This window comes from Chaetomium strumarium (assembly GCF_033439665.1).
Source record: "Chaetomium strumarium strain CBS 333.67 chromosome Unknown B0T15scaffold_7, whole genome shotgun sequence".
Classification (NCBI taxonomy): domain Eukaryota; kingdom Fungi; phylum Ascomycota; class Sordariomycetes; order Sordariales; family Chaetomiaceae; genus Chaetomium; species Chaetomium strumarium.
The window spans coordinates 1,576,879-1,591,808 of NW_026944435.1; the positions used below are offsets into that span (position 1 = coordinate 1,576,879).

Here is a 14,930-nt window from a genome sequence, read left to right on the forward strand (position 1 = left end):
GGACGGGTCTTGAACTGTGTTGGTGTAGTTAGACCTCTAGCTACTCGTCTAGATGTGAGTAAGGTACATGAATGGCACAATACATGCAAGACATACCTGCCGTTGACATGCATCTCACCACAACCTTCACCGCCATCATATCACAGTACTTGGGCCAGGTACCAAGAGGGGGCTATCGTCTCACGAGGCGATGAACAGGAGAGGCCCCCATGCTTGGCAGGCAAATCTCATCCGGACCGTGGAGAGCCAAACAATAAAAAAATAATGATAAAATGAAAATAAAACATACAGATACAAAATTAAGGCAGAGTTGGTAGCGAATCTATTCATACCATACCACAGCGTTTGTTTTGCCGTCTGACGCAGCATGAACAGTCTCGTGACCAAAGCATCCTGCTGTGCACCCTCCATCGGCAGTTCCAGTCCAGCCACCACAAGAGTCCGAGAGTTGGCCTTCATGGAAACTGTGCTACTAATGACAAGAGCCATGCAGGTCCAGCCAGCCAACCCAACCAGCCGGCGCGGAGGAAAGATGGTGCTCGTTCCCGGCGGCTGATTAGATAGGCAGATAAGATGGCAATGAAAGATGGGATGGCTGGCAGACGTCTGGAAGGGTAATAAAGATACAGGTAATTAACTACCTAGTACTAACTACTAATCCGTAGATGGTAGGTGCAATACCTACCTAGTTGGGGAAGGTAGGACCTCTCCCAACGCAGGAATCGGAAGACCTGTGCCTAGGCACCGTATGCAGTGTAATCCGTATTGTACTGTATATACCTACACTGCAACTCTGTAGCGTTTGCAGTGTAACGTACATACCTGAGCTTATTCGTCTACGTCCGCCCGTCCCCGGAATGTATGACGCCAGGGCAGGCTCGAGCCACTGGCTCAAGACCCTGCTGGTCCGAGTCGATGCAAACACATCTCCTCCCCGATTGGAAGTTTTCTGTCGATGCCCAACCCCCCCCCCCCCCCCCTTCTTGCCGGCAGAGGACAGATGGGGTTGCCTGTTCAGAGCGAGAAGAAGAAGGCTGCCAACCACGGTCCTCGCAAGCAAGTCCCCGAAAGATCCTTACCGCAGTGACTACCTCTATGCTTGCGTCAGCCTTCAGGGTGAGCAACTGTCGGTCCCTGGCGCTTGAGGGGAGGGGCTCTATACTATACACGCTCTCGGAGGACATTGCTTGATTCAGCCCGTCGAGAGCACTCGTGGGAGATTCGGCGACCAGTTCCTGGCTTTGCACCGCCACTTCCCCCGGGAATAACGATGAAGGCACCTTATACGGTTAGGAGATGGGTGCAATTCAAGCCTGCGGTCGATGAGGTCGGCGAAACAAGCTCGCGTTAACTAGTCGGTTGAAGCCCCGATGCGCAGAGAGGACAGCCTTCTCCGCTTCTCGAACAGCGACCTGTTTCAAGCGCCGACAAGATCGCATCTGCCAGTTGAAGTGGAAGCCTTGGAGCGTCAAGCAAGGATGAGCTTGCTTGTTGGCGTCTGGTTGCCCGGGAGGTGGTCGTGCGGCCTTGTCGAACCTCCGACGGCATCGTCTCGAGGATACCCGCCATGCACTAATGATTCCCGTCCCGTCGTCCCTACTTCCATAGGTAGTGAGTGAGCGATCGCAAGGGCTGGCAAGGGCCGTTCCGAGAACCCGGTAGCTACTACCTACTACTGTAGCGCATCGGACGTGCGGGCGCGGTGAGAAGTGAGAACAGCAGCAGCGCTCGGCCTTTCCAGCCGCCGAACTGCACTGATCTCCGCCAAAGCCTACCCTAGCGCGCCTAGGCACTTAAAGCTGAGGCTTGTCGGATGCATCTCCTTGTTGCACGGTATGGAGCCCACAGTGTCGTACTGTACGGAAGTCATTTCGTGCTTCCGGCGGCTTTCCTTATAGTAGTGCTTCCCGCGCAGCATTGTCGAGGCTCGAGAAGCAAACCTATTTTCCGTGTGGCTGGACGGGATGTTTACTGCGGGGTTGGTTCGATGGAGGCGTTGGACTAAAACGGTAATTAATAAATCAGCAGTCAACGCTTCGATCTTTTTTGATGGTGTCATTGGTGCCCTGTCGGAAAAAAAGTTTTGATTGCTTCTGTTGGTGTGAGCATTTCCGAGGTTTCAGAACAACTTTGATCTGAGATGCCCAAGATGCAGATTTGGGCACCCCACAGCGATCCGGGTCAAGCTTCCAGACCCCTCCCGGCCCCCGGGTACTGTACCTGAGGGCCCGCTCCTGGAGATTGCGTCGCTTGTTGGGTCGCTCCTCTCAAAAGATCGATCGACTTCGTTTTCCGTCTCCATGCGGCAAAGCTACTATCTTCGCGATCAATCGGCTGCCACCCGGTTCCCCAATAGCATCTGCAGTTTTATTAGCTAGGGCTCGTACATTAGCTGGTGGAAGGAAAGCTAGCGGATGCAAAGCAAAAGCACCGTATGTAACGTTAACTATCGCTTGATAGTAGGATCCTTGCAGATGGGTAAGAATGTGGTAAGGTACGGAGTGATCGTACTGTAATCCGTATCCCATATCGGCCCGTATTTACAAGCTAGTACATCCGTATTCATTGCTGCTCGGCGCTCATACCGCCGTTAGATAATACCCATTCCCCGACCTGCTCAGGAGCCTCGAGCTTTGGCATGGTTCTCGACGAGGTAACATTCATTTTGATTTGGGAGTCCAAGCGGATGGTCTCCTAGCATAACAGCTGCTTAGATATTGCGAGATACTAGCGGTGAACACCGCAGCATACGGTAGGTAGGTAATCAGCCCAACAGCGCAGTTCTGCACGACGGTCGCTTGGAGGCATGGCAACGCATCCGGAACGGAATTGGGAAATTATACCAGGGATGCCCATTGTTGTAAGAAGCTCGAGATGGATCTCGATTTCATCGGCAAGGTGGGTGTGCATGCAGTAGCTCGGCAGGTCAAGTTAGGTTGCCAATCACCAATCAGCATTAAGTCAGGTATTGACCTTATTAACGGACTAATTGAAACGCAGAGTACACGGGTAGAATTCTTGTCTTCTAATTTTTTCGGGTGCTTGTGTTGGCTTTGGTATTGGGACGTAAAGTACGGACGTACCAGTTGAGGAAAGTGGAAGCGAAGAATGCTATATAGAGCACCTGCAATATTGTACCGTTGTACGGTGTATAATACACGTATGTACATACATTACTGATAAGCTACAGCGTATCTTACAGGTACTTACCAGATAGGACGACGAGCGGGTCCACATCCTGGCAGATCGTGCAAATACAACTCCAAATCCAACAAACTTCCATCGCCAGAAAATTTATTCAAGTCTAGCTACCTACCTATGCACAAAGGCTCCCAGCCAACGAGTCTGACTGTCCTGCTTCACCATGTTCTCTTCGCTTTTCTCATATTCCGATTAACTCAGGTATGGCGGTCGCGCCCGACAGTGCCCGTTCCAAACGTCCTCAACAATCTTCAAGGGTTGTTTTGTCGCCAGAGAGATACAACGCAGCTCTCTGAATTGTTCCTCCCAAGATGGAAATATACGCGCAGTACATACCTTGAGTGTGACTTGTATACGCGACATAACGTTAACGGACAGGCTGTCGGAACGCTGCGCCTGGGTCCGTTCCCAGACGCGCATCAAACGCTTGGCTAGTCCCAAGGTAGTACTTCAAATCTACTTTTTCCAGTACATACAGTGCGACACCCCGCCAGCATCAACAGCATCTGCGGTGCGAGCTTTGCTTGTTTCCAGCTTGCAGACAACATTGGCCAGTCTGCTCCGGCCGCCCTCTAGTGTGGCGTTTCCACGGTCTTGTAGTACCTTGAAGTGGTGGAAGTGATGTCGTGTTTGACGCTTTCCATGCCTCGTCGTGCATACTACCGCGGCAGCTGTGCGACTGAGTTCGGTCGACAACAGCCTCTATTCGCCTGTATAATTCCGTGCTTGCCTCCTACTCTCAGACTCCAAGCAGCTCCTCGTTCTTTGCCTTTTGTGAACTCGGCGACTTCGTGATTTCGATAAGGACAGCGTTCTCCCTTTCATCTGAGAGAAGTATCCAGAGACAACACGGCCTGCTGCCCCACACATACCCTACAGCCACGACTAATACCGTCTTGCTGTCTTGGGCCCCGGACCCCCCTTCCTCTACACCGTGTCAGACCCCGTCTGACTCCCACGCTATAAACGGCATCGACCAGAGTGTTGGCTCCTCCTATCCTCTCTGGCCCACCATTCGAAGGTCAGTATTGTGGGCGTCATACCAACTCCCCCTTGTGCTCCCAGGGAGCCTACTCCCGGTCCTGACGACCTGCGGCAAGAAGAACCACTAACGAAGCGGTGCAATCAAGCAACAGACGCTTCTCTTCCCGCCACTGTGGGACTGGTTGTGACCCTTGGATCCCTGCGCCCGCCACCAGAGCAGCTCAGCCCGGGTCCCCGGGAGTCTCTGGTCTTGTCGTTGACTTATTTAGTGGCCTCCACCCTGTCCGTGGTGATCTTCCGCGGTCATTGATTGGAGTTGGAGCCCGTTGCTGACATACCGGTCGGTACCTGTCTTCCCACTGGAAACTACCTGAGACTTGCAACTAATCAGTCCCAGGACCAGGACCAGCAACGGAACAGTTTCGTGAGCTCTTCTGGGTGTCTTGGCAACCGCCACTCCTCTGACCTTGCCTGCTCGTCGGTAGAGGTGTCCCAGTCAGCCAGCTCCATCCAGTGATCCTTGCGCCCAAGGATCCTGGCCATAAGAACCAAGACGCCTCTCCAAGTCGGCTCGGTCCTTTGGCGTGACTGGAGGTAGGGGGCGCCCACCACACACACGAGCTCATTCTCAGACACGCACGAACCAACCGCATAACGCTACCCTAACTACTACACTACGCCACATCTTCCACGCTTTCCCTTCGGAGGACCCAAGCTGCTATCTTCAAGTGGTTAGTGTCGGACACCCTGATGTCTCATTGCTGCGTAGAGGGACAAAGAAGACTGATTGCACGGTCCCGTGTCGCAGTCCATTACTAGTACTTACTATCGAGCGGCGGATATCGCTGTCTGAAGACTGAGCCCCTATCTCGTCCATCTCCACCGCTACCACAAGCTGCCGACGCCTTCGGTCTCGATCTCTGACAACCAGCCCGTCAGCTCGCTTTGTTTGGCCCTGGTCAGACGCGCAAGTTCGTCTGACACTGCTGCCTCGCCATCCCACCGGTTGGCCTCCTCTGAAAGAGAGGATCACCAGCATTTGCCGAGCTTCATCTAATCGAACCGGCTGGGACTTTCCGCAAACCCCGGCACTTAGCCCCAGCTTGAGCCTGGGTCCCTGGAAGCCTCGCGCTAGTCAAGCTTCTAATTTGCCAGTTCCCGTTCCCGCACCTTATCGGCTTCAACCTCCAGGGCCCACTACGGTAGACTCCGTGTCTCACTGTCACCAGCCCCAGGCCCCTAGCCCAACCAACCAGGGTGCACCTGGGCCGTAACGGGCAGGATATATTGCGAAGCTCCCTCTGTGTGTTTGTTCCGGTCAAGGTCGCTTGACCGTGTCCCATCTTCTAGACACTGCTACTCCACTTCGACATCAACACCTCCTGCAGCCACCCACTTCGATCTGGTCCACATCACCCCCTATCTTGCCGAAGTCAGTATATACAGGCACCATGGTCACTGTCCACGGCAACGTCAGCTACTGCCCTTCCTGCTCGCGCCAGTGGGAGGCAGGCAGGAGTGTTCTGGACCAGGTCATGGAGGACGCCAACTTCTCGGAAGCGAGAAGTTCTCCGCCGATGGTACGAGCTCCCATCGAGACCCCGTTCTGCAGCTTCTGTCCGTCATCAAAGGGTTAGCTAACCATGACCCACCTAGACTGTTGCCAGGGCACTGCGCCAGCACTGCAATATCCCCTACGAGAGCTTTCTTCTTGCCGTTCACCTGGGCAAGGGCGGTTTCGTCTATTTCTCCGGGCCGAACTCCATCCCGGAAGAAGACATCCGCAAGATCTTCAACAGGGAAAAGTTCTTGAAATATCAGAACTCGACCTCTTCACGTACGCCATGGCTGGAAGGAGGATGCAGGTTCTTCGTCGCGGTAGTCACTGACCTAAGTCTCAGGGGTGAACCTGTCGCGAACGTACGATCAGGACCGCTACTACCAGGGCGCGACCGGCGGCGGCCACTCTGCCATGGGCGGCTTGCGCGTCGATGAGCAATGGGCGCGGCCACCGAGACGCAATAAAAGGCCGAGGGCGGGCATGATACCGCGCGACCTGGAAGATGTGCCGCCGGTCATCGCGCCCTCCAAGATCCCCATCCAGATCGGCGACGAGAACGCTGTATGGAAGTTCTACGAACACCGCTTCAAGTGCATCCAGCAGACCGCGTGCAAGATCATGGCCAAGCCCATCATCAAGTTGATTTCGCCGAAGAAGCAGGCCAACAACCCGTACACCGGCGGCGACCTCACCGCGCCGGCGTGGTGGCCCAAGCCCTGGGGCCCCGGCGAGAAGGACAAGGTCCGCCATGTCGAGCCGGACCATCAGTGGAAGAAAGGTTTGTTTTGCACACCCAACCGTTGCGCCGGCGTGTTTATTTGGGCCCGATGATCTGACCGAAGCGGCAGAGCGGGTTATTCTTCTGACCCACATCGTAAAGATGATAGTCGATCCGGAGAAGCAGCCTCCGGAGATCCAGCGGCTGGGCGTGACCGTGGCGAAAATCGAGGCCGTTACCATGGAGGCGCTCGCGCCCTTCTTCGACGACGGCAGCAAGCCCAGAAATGCGAACAAGCGGTCCATTTTGAAGGAGCTCTTCAGGGTCGCCAGGGCGGAAGAGCGGTATAGGAGAAAAGAGATAGGTGGGGCTTTGTTTGCTCTTCGAATATTATCGCGCGTTGTGTCTTGGACGATAAACTGACCCGGCTGCCTCAGATGGCACCAGCTTCATTAACGTCACGGCCGACGATATGGTCATGAACTACTGCTTCGACGAGGACGACGAAGAAGAGGACGAAGAGGAAGAGGCCAGCGACGTGAAGGAAGAGTACAAGTCCGCCAACCTGACCAGCACTTCCGCCGTCTCCCCTAGCAGGACAATGGGCATGGCGCCGGCCATGCTGCCAGCGCTACCGCCCGCCACAACCAGCAGCATGATGGCAGCCCCGGTACAGGCAACGCCGTTCGTCAACAGCCTCCCTCCGCGCAACCATCAGTTCGGCGCGCCGATGCTGCCCTCCGATCTCCCCCCGCCGGATCAGTACCACTACCCCGAAAGCGGCAGTCTCGTCGCCATGGGCGGCCAACCCCATCTGCAGGTCCACCACCCAACAGCGGCGGACGTAGAGATGCACGACGTGCTGGCCAGCCCGCACCAACAGCAGCAGCACCACCACCCCCAGACCCTGCACTCCAACACCAACCGCCGACCGTCCCTCTTCACGCCCACCACCGAGTTCGGCAGTGCCTCAACCTCGGCCATGTACCCCAACCCCTGGGGGATGCAGTCGCCGTCGCATCAACAAAGCACGCCCAGCACCACAGCGACCGCTTCGCCCGATGCGCAGCCGCTCTATGCCTACCCGACAGCCCACCATCACCACCATCACCACCAACACCACCAACACCATCAACACCACCACCCAGAGCAAGTCGGCCAACAAGCTCCTCCTCCTCCTCCACCCCTACCCCAGCCCCTGCCGCCGCCTATGTCGATGCAGCAGCATCCGCCACAGCAACAGCAACAGCAACAGACCGGGAGCCCGTACGGGGGGCATTACCATTCAGCGTTTGACACGCTCTCTCAGCAGCAGCAGCATCAAAATTATCAGCAAGAGCAGCACCAGCTCACGACGCCCTTTCGGGGTGGAACCATCCACCTGTCCTACCACCCTCCCTATCAAGGAACCTCTGCGAGGGGCCAGGGACTACACGGGCAGGGGCTCTGATTGTGTGCTTGAAGGGACAGTACCTACACACCCGGTTTCATGTGTCAGGATCATAGTTCAGGGTTAGGTATTACCTGGGCGGGCATCAATGTCATCAATGTGGTGGATGAAAAGGGGGGGTGGTCTAGATTGCTTTGATTTGGTTTGGTTTGGTATGGGTTTGGTCGGTTCAGTTCCCTCAACAAATTATTCAGATTTCTTCCCCCCCCCCTCTCTCTCTCACTCTCGCATAGCAACCGCAACCCCCCTTCGTTCTCCTTACACTGCGCGTTCCCTCTCTATCGTTATGCTCTTTTTTCCCCTGGTGCGCAGCAGGGTTTGGTGGTGGTGTGGTCAACCTTTTCTCTTGAACCAGAGACTAAAAAGGATTGAGAAGGTGGAGGTCAGGTCAAAACTTGTCTACTTGGCTTTGGAAGTGAAGACGGGTAAAAAGCGAATTTTTATGTCGGTGGCGACCTGTTTTTTTTCCCTTTTTCTCTCATGTCTTCGGAGGGAGGATAGTTTCTGAAATCTTATGATGATGAATGGGCTATAGATTGGAAGACGAGATGCCCCCGGTGGGAGAGATGAGATGGTTTACGCTGGAGTCGAGTCCTGTTTCTTTTCTTATATTCTCTCGTTTTCTCCCCTTTTTTTCACGGTTCTTACTTGGGAGGCATATTTACACCCCAGCTGGTCGGCACTGGCTCATACCGTGACTGGTGTGTTAACGCGGATACCCAGGGAGGCCAGAGTCTCTTTTCCAGTCCTTGCCGCGAATGTTTATGGAGGAGAGGTACTACTTCTCTCTTTGTGTGTGTGTGTGTGGGCCAGGGAGCATACCCTAGAGACAGGATGACAAATCCTTTTGATTCTGGAAGTGCTACTACCTTGGTAGTTAGCAAGTCGGTTAGTTTTTTTGGTGGAAATTTAAGCCTCGTGTCGCTCTTTCAGGCATCCCCGTCTCCCTCTTCCTTTTTATGTCGTGAATGGCAGCAACGTAGCAGCAGGGTTTCGGATGCGGCTAGGGGATCACGCAAGTTGGAGCAGTACAGCAGCACAATAGCATACTCGGTCGGTGATTTCTCAAGGCGAGCGACGAGTGGTTGAGGAAATTCTAGTTGGCTGACTTCTCAGTACTGCTAGTAGTACCTTTCTTTGTTCTTCGCTCCCTAGTCATTGTTGAGTTGCCACGCCGCCCTATTTACCTACGTAGTGGTACCAACTATCAAGTGTCCCAGCCGCTTTCCTCTGTTCATCCATCATCGCTCTCTCTACGTTATTACGGAAAGCGGTAATGTGTAATGAGGACACATCGTAGACACCAATGGATGGATGCGTTTTCGCCCTCACGCAAGTCATGGGTCAAGAGCGCAGTCTGGACCAGACAGAATTACGATATCCGCTTCCTCGGGACCGCTGTTATTTTCACATACGCACGAATACACAGAGTCGTATCTAACGTTGGCCAATATAGCCAAGTGCCGCGAGAAGCGGTCAATATTGGAGGAGGGGAGGGAGTAGCATGTCTGTAGGATGGATGGTGCATGGGCGACTGTGTGAGCTGGGGAAAAAAGGGGGCGAAAAGAAAATTGATCTGTAGTTTCCGTGGACGTTGACGGAGGTATTTTAGAAGCCAAACAAACAGGCGGTGCGCCATTTACTTCTCCTGCTGCAGATTATTGACGCCGGGGGTGTGCTGTGAGGTTTCATGTTCTTTGTCGGTCTGGCCGGGGGGCTTACCTTACCTTATCCTATCCATACCATACCTGGTCCGTCGGCAGCAGCGGCTTACGGGCTTGTGCTGCATCGTCGTCGTTTGCCTGGTTGGGTATAGCTTATCCGTACAGTCGCGGACATCGTATCGTATTCTGCTCGTCTCCCACTCCCCAACTCTGCCCCCCGTTTGTATTGTACATGTACTTCCCGAGGATGGGCAGTGCCAAACCGCAGTGCTCGGGCCGAAGATGAGAGATTTCTTCGCCTCATGTACGTAAGTAGCAACAATCTGCATCGTGCTATCGTCCGCGGAAGCGGAGAAGGGGAAAGACATGTAGGCGAGGAAGCAAGAAAGCAAGGATAGCATGTGGTTGACTGGAGGCGGGTAAGTTCGTCTTCAGCACAACGCGGCGAAGGACGCTGCATATGACGATCGGGTGGCGTCTTCCTTCTCTCTCCCGCTCCGGATAACTACCTTACCTTACCCTTTGCCTGCCCTGGTACTCGGGCTCCAGGAGGTATCCGGGGTGGGCTCCAACTCACCTCCCCCCCCCCCCTTTCTGGCCCGTATCATGCCATGTCAGCCCCGTTGATGATTGATCACAGGCTCGGTCCACTGAGCTACCGTCGGTAGCCGTGTTGCTGCACTCTTGCATGCATGCGCGGATCTGTATCTCTCGATCCTTCCGATACGCGATGGTCATCGTAGATGTCGGACTTGGTTCTTTTTTTTTTCTGCATGTGGAAATGCAGCGTACGTGGTTCCGGGGTGGGTGGGACCAGAAGAGATGCCGCTACGGCGTCGGGGATCGGCCCCGGCAGGTTGAACTTCTTCTCTTGTGGGGTTTGTGCCATTCGGGACGATGCTGGACATGGGGGGCCAGGAAGCGGGTGGATGCAGGAGGGTACGGCAGCTGAAGAAGCTAAGGGGGGTTGTGCATATGCACTGTGTTCTGGATTCCGTCTGCTTCCTTGCGATTGAAGCGCCCGTAACTCAGGTAGATGGTGAGGTATCTTGTCTGTATATGTAACGGCGCAAGAACGATGCCGGGAAACGGTGGTTCAAGAAGTGTCTGTCGACAGCTCCTTGCTCAATGGTACTACCGTTTGTTTAGCCTAGCACATGTACAATACATAGTACTAACCTACATACACCCACCTCGAGAGCATGTAACGTGTCAGACGAGATTTCCGTTCCGCCAAGTTGCCCTGCCCCTCAAGTCACCTTACACAGCTTCCCGGCTGGCGGTGGCTCTTGTCGATGATAACTCGTTTTTGGATACCTGGTTAGGTGGTTGTTGTTGTTGTTTGCTTCCCTCGGGGGTTTGTCCCGATCCCCACGGGCACGGCAGAATGAAATCCACCCTAGCCTTGTATAAGCTGACCGATTTGAACATATGGCGTGGTTCATCTCTGGGACGGTATCACTAATGGAGATCTGAAGGTTTCTAACATTGTCACTCACAGAGTGGATGGAGAGCAGCCTTTGCTGGTGGACTGTTTTAAAGTCAAGGGGTGACACCCTTCCCATCCTCCTTTCAGTCTTCTGGCCAAACCACATGCTTAGCACAGTTGTAGTTCCAGATTCTCGAGGGGCTTCGCTGGCGAGAGCGGCTAGGACACCCTCTGCAGGTATCATTCCATGGCAAACAGACCAGCTCAGCAGTGGCGGCCGAGTCAATGCGGCTCGAGTACTACTGGCTTCCATTACCTTTTCTTTTCTGGATTCGTGCATCTGCACGGATGACCTATTCTTCCGAGTCCTGCTTGTGCCGTTTGCTCTTCGAATTGTGATGCTCAGCTGGTGCAGATGACTAGCTCCCGTAGCATGGGCGTCGACCGAAACATCAGCTAAAGCTGCGTTTGCAATTGTGATAGCTCCTTAGTACGACTGCTTGTTTGCGACCGCACCCAGTCCGCCGAGTCTCTGAAAGTCACCGAGTCCTCCTTGAAGACGATAAAATGGCCCTGGATGGACGGTCCAACTATACTGCGAGATAAAAGGTCAATCAGCGCAGCTTTAGCCGGGTTGGGCGGTGCATAGCGATGTTGCAGACTCACTCGCTGGGGCAAGACAGGGCGAACGGAGTTGCAGAGGTACCCATAATTAGACCCGGATTCTCACAAGCCTGCGTCCTAGGGTTACTCGGTAAGGCTTCCAGCTTCCGGCGGGGCGCTCCGTCGGTGCTGGGCCTTACCTCGTGTGATAGGAAGGGCCGGGCGGTGGCGCTTGGAGGAGCGAGATATATCGGGGAGAGATGGATGACGCACTTCAGTCCCCGTTGCTGGGCCCGTCATCACCACCAACCTCTGGTTTGTCCTGTGCACCATGGTCATCCTTATCCTCATCCTCTTCCTCACCATCCAGCTCATTCTCGTTACCGTCACTGTCCCGTCCATCCTCATTCTCATCCTCATCCTCACTCTCCAGACCGCCCCCATCACCCTCACCATCCTCGTCCTCACCCTGATCCTCATCGCTACTATCACTACCATCATCCTCGCCCCTCTTTCTCTTCCTTTTCCTGCCCTTCCTCCCCTCCCCCCAATCCTCCTCCGCCTCCTCGCCCTTCCTCACAAAAACATAGCTCCTCGCCGGCCTCTCCTCCCCCTTCCACGCATGCCTCGCCACCTCCCCGCGCTTGTTCTTCACCACCCCGAGCGTCCGCGCGTGCCCGTACCCCGGGTAGGCGGCCGCGACGAACCGGAAGCTGCGCTGCACCTGCAGGCCGGCGTGCCGCGCCAGGTCGCGGATGTTCCACAGCGTGTACGGCTCGCCCTCAAACAGCGTCACCACGATGGTGCCGCCCGGCGCGAGCGAGTGCTGCGCGCGGCGGAAGAAGTCCACCAAGAGTTCCTGGTTGTGGCGGACTTGGCGGTTGACGTCGGTGGACTTGCCGCCAGTGTGCGGGAAGTTGAAGATGATGCGCTTCATGGCGCCTTGCCGTTGTTGTTTGTTTTCTTTGTTGCTGGTGGTAGTGGTGGTGCTGGTGGTGAAGGGCGGGTGCAGCTTGCGCGCGTCGATGCCGTACAGGAGGCGGCAGTTCGGGTTGAATGGGTTGTCGATGACGGCGATGTTGGACGACACGTGCGGGTACTTGGCCGAGAGCTCGGCGAAGTCCTTCTCGAGCACCGTCGCTGTCACGTCGGTGCACTTGTGGTGGGCGATGAGCGATGCGGCGAATGAGAGGTCGCCCTCGCCGACCAGGAGGATGGAGTCGGCCGGGGAGAATGGGATGGTGGGCTTCTGGTTCTGTTGAACTCTACTATTGTTGCCCGTCTTCTGCTTCTTTGCTGCTGGCGGGCCGGCCCCGGGCTGTGTCTTTGTCACCGGCTTCGATCCCGGCCCGGACCGTGACCCTGGCGCGACCTTTTTCTGAGCCTGCTCCTTGGCTGCCTTGGCGGCATGCCGCAGCAAGCCGTGCCGTTTGCCCATGGGACGGGCGTTCGTGGGTGTTCAAAGGAGAAGGGGGCCGCGAACGTCGTTCGGAGGACTCGGGGCAGCGCGGCGACGACGGCAGCGGCTCCGGGCGGCCGGAAAGTCGGGAAGTCGGGAGGGTCCTAAACTTTAAAGTGTCAAGGGTCATGGTGGGTACCCCGATGGTCACTAAAGCCTCCTTATTGGACGGCTGCTGCCAAGCCGGCTCCGGAGTTAGCAAAGCTTTGATTGCCTGTTTGGGGCTCGGCTCGGCCAGCACTGCACGACACTGAACAGCGACGACAAGTGAACGGTCAGTTCGGGATACCGTGTCAAACAGCGGGCGGTGGTGGATTGTAACACTAGTCTCACGCACTGCAGACGTCTTTCCTCTTCCTTCTGCTACTATGTGCAGTACCGCTTGCAGTTTGAGGTAAGCCCTATGTTTCTGATTGACGGATTGGAGTACAAAGACAGGCACGGCGCCCTCATAACCCCCATTTACTCCAGCGGGGCCAATCCGTGGCGCTCCACTCTGAGCGAACCCAGAGACCAAGCACATAGTGTAATGGATAAAATTCGACTTTTGGTCGGAAGACAGAAGGATATACGGGTATGTGAGTAAACAAAGCCGATCAAGCGTGGTGAGGGTACTGCGATGTACAATAGGCTTGGGTTGGTCACATTCCCCCCTCCCGGCCGGGCACATGGCACCAAACAGCAATTAGACACGAGTATGGAGGACTCGGACCGTACACACATGACTAGACCATGCTCGCTTTCTTACCATCAATGAAGCGGGAGAGCTTCCATGAACAGAGAGCAGACCAAGTCACCTTCATATTCAAACCCAATGTAAGGCAATTGTATGGCCCGGCTGCTAAACACTCATGGTTCATCATCGCCTCATCGCTGAATGGCGGGGAGTACGGTAGTGTGGAAGCTGTTGAGCCGTTCCAGCACACGTGACCATGAACGTACATACAGACCTGAATAGTCTCGTATACCTAGACCGAGAAATATAATAGCTTGCATCGTAGAACAATAGGTAGGGCTGCTATGTTTGACCTTTGTGGCCTCTGAAGCATTGAAAACTGCTAAGGCGGCCAACCTCCAGTTCCTGATTTGGAAGGAGATCGGACGCTCTCATTGGTCGGTGACTCGGTGCCGCCGCAAGTGGATAGCAAGGCTGTCGGTGGTGCAGCGCTGCACCGAGTGGGTGTGCAAGGGTTCGTAAGGTGACCGGGGTCCGGTTGGCCTGGGTCCTGCGCCGTCTGTGGAAAACGAGCGGCAGCGTGGGCATCGTCTCTTATTATTGTCAGGCCCTTCACAATAGGCAACTGAATGCTTCACAATAGTCGATGCTGCGGCTACCTTACCTAAGGAACAACTGCTAAGCACCGTGCTATTCACATAATTCTCGCCCATTCACTCAATTAGTCTCCCACGTCCGCATCTCGGATCGGGGGGGTCTACTTAATCTTGGGTCCTCTTCTCTCATCGTCCCTTTCCTCCCATCTTTGCACCCGCACCGCATGCACCAGTTCACACCACTACATTGGACTCGTCTTATCTCGGTTCCGGTAGCACTGTTCACTCTTCCAATCTTTCATTGCCAACACTTGTCGACGTGTCGGCTCTCATCTTACAACTACAAGACGGGTCATCTGTTGTTGTTTGATCGCAAGCACCCTTTCCGGATTTCCTCCGCCTCTTGTCGGCGTGCTCCGCTGCTTCCGCTGGTCTTTACGCCCGCAAGCACCGATCAACGCCTTTTTTTTGCTCATCACCTATTACACCCCCACAATAACCATCTCCCTTTCCAACATCTGCTCGCAGCTCTGACCACTTCACCGTGTCGGCGGACGGGTCATGGAAGCCTCGGGCCATCCTTTCAAGG

General features: G+C 55.1%; 3 protein-coding genes across 3 annotated transcripts; 1 reads left to right on the plus strand and 2 right to left on the minus strand.

Annotated features, from left to right (window-relative positions):
- Positions 1-2,961: 2,961 nt before the first annotated feature.
- On the minus strand, positions 2,962-5,062 carry B0T15DRAFT_514433 (uncharacterized protein; the record flags this gene model as incomplete). Its single annotated transcript, XM_062868119.1, has 10 exons — positions 2,962-2,985; positions 3,084-3,124; positions 3,211-3,238; positions 3,538-3,632; positions 3,678-3,880; positions 4,074-4,128; positions 4,245-4,291; positions 4,524-4,568; positions 4,652-4,773; positions 5,012-5,062. 10 exons carry the CDS (start codon positions 5,060-5,062, stop codon positions 2,962-2,964), a joined length of 711 nt encoding a protein of 236 aa, XP_062718173.1.
- Positions 5,063-5,276: 214 nt separating this feature from the next.
- Positions 5,277-8,200, plus strand: B0T15DRAFT_303917 (uncharacterized protein). Its single transcript, XM_062863846.1, has 5 exons — positions 5,277-5,765; positions 5,842-6,022; positions 6,087-6,524; positions 6,595-6,828; positions 6,902-8,200. The coding sequence occupies exons 1-5, from the start codon at positions 5,637-5,639 to the stop codon at positions 7,912-7,914; spliced, it is 1,995 nt and encodes a 664-aa protein (XP_062718174.1). The 5' UTR covers positions 5,277-5,636; the 3' UTR covers positions 7,915-8,200.
- Positions 8,201-12,178: 3,978 nt separating this feature from the next.
- Positions 12,179-13,133, minus strand: B0T15DRAFT_422464 (uncharacterized protein; the record flags this gene model as incomplete). Its single annotated transcript, XM_062865572.1, has 1 exon — positions 12,179-13,133. A coding segment is annotated over exon 1 (870 nt), but the record flags the coding sequence as incomplete, so codon positions are not given.
- Between the last annotated feature and the right edge of the window lie 1,797 nt (positions 13,134-14,930).

What these genes read in the sequence shown, in the direction of transcription:
- B0T15DRAFT_303917 (XM_062863846.1), top strand. Translation starts at nt 5,637, where the DNA reads ATGGTCACTGTCCACGGCAACGTCAGCTACTGCCCTTCCTGCTCGCGC. An exon ending in TCAGAACTCGACCTCTTCAC is followed by an intron (nt 6,023 to 6,086) that starts GTACGCCATGGC and finishes CCTAAGTCTCAG; the next exon opens with GGGTGAACCTGTCGCGAACG. An exon ending in GTATAGGAGAAAAGAGATAG is followed by an intron (nt 6,829 to 6,901) that starts GTGGGGCTTTGT and finishes CGGCTGCCTCAG; the next exon opens with ATGGCACCAGCTTCATTAAC.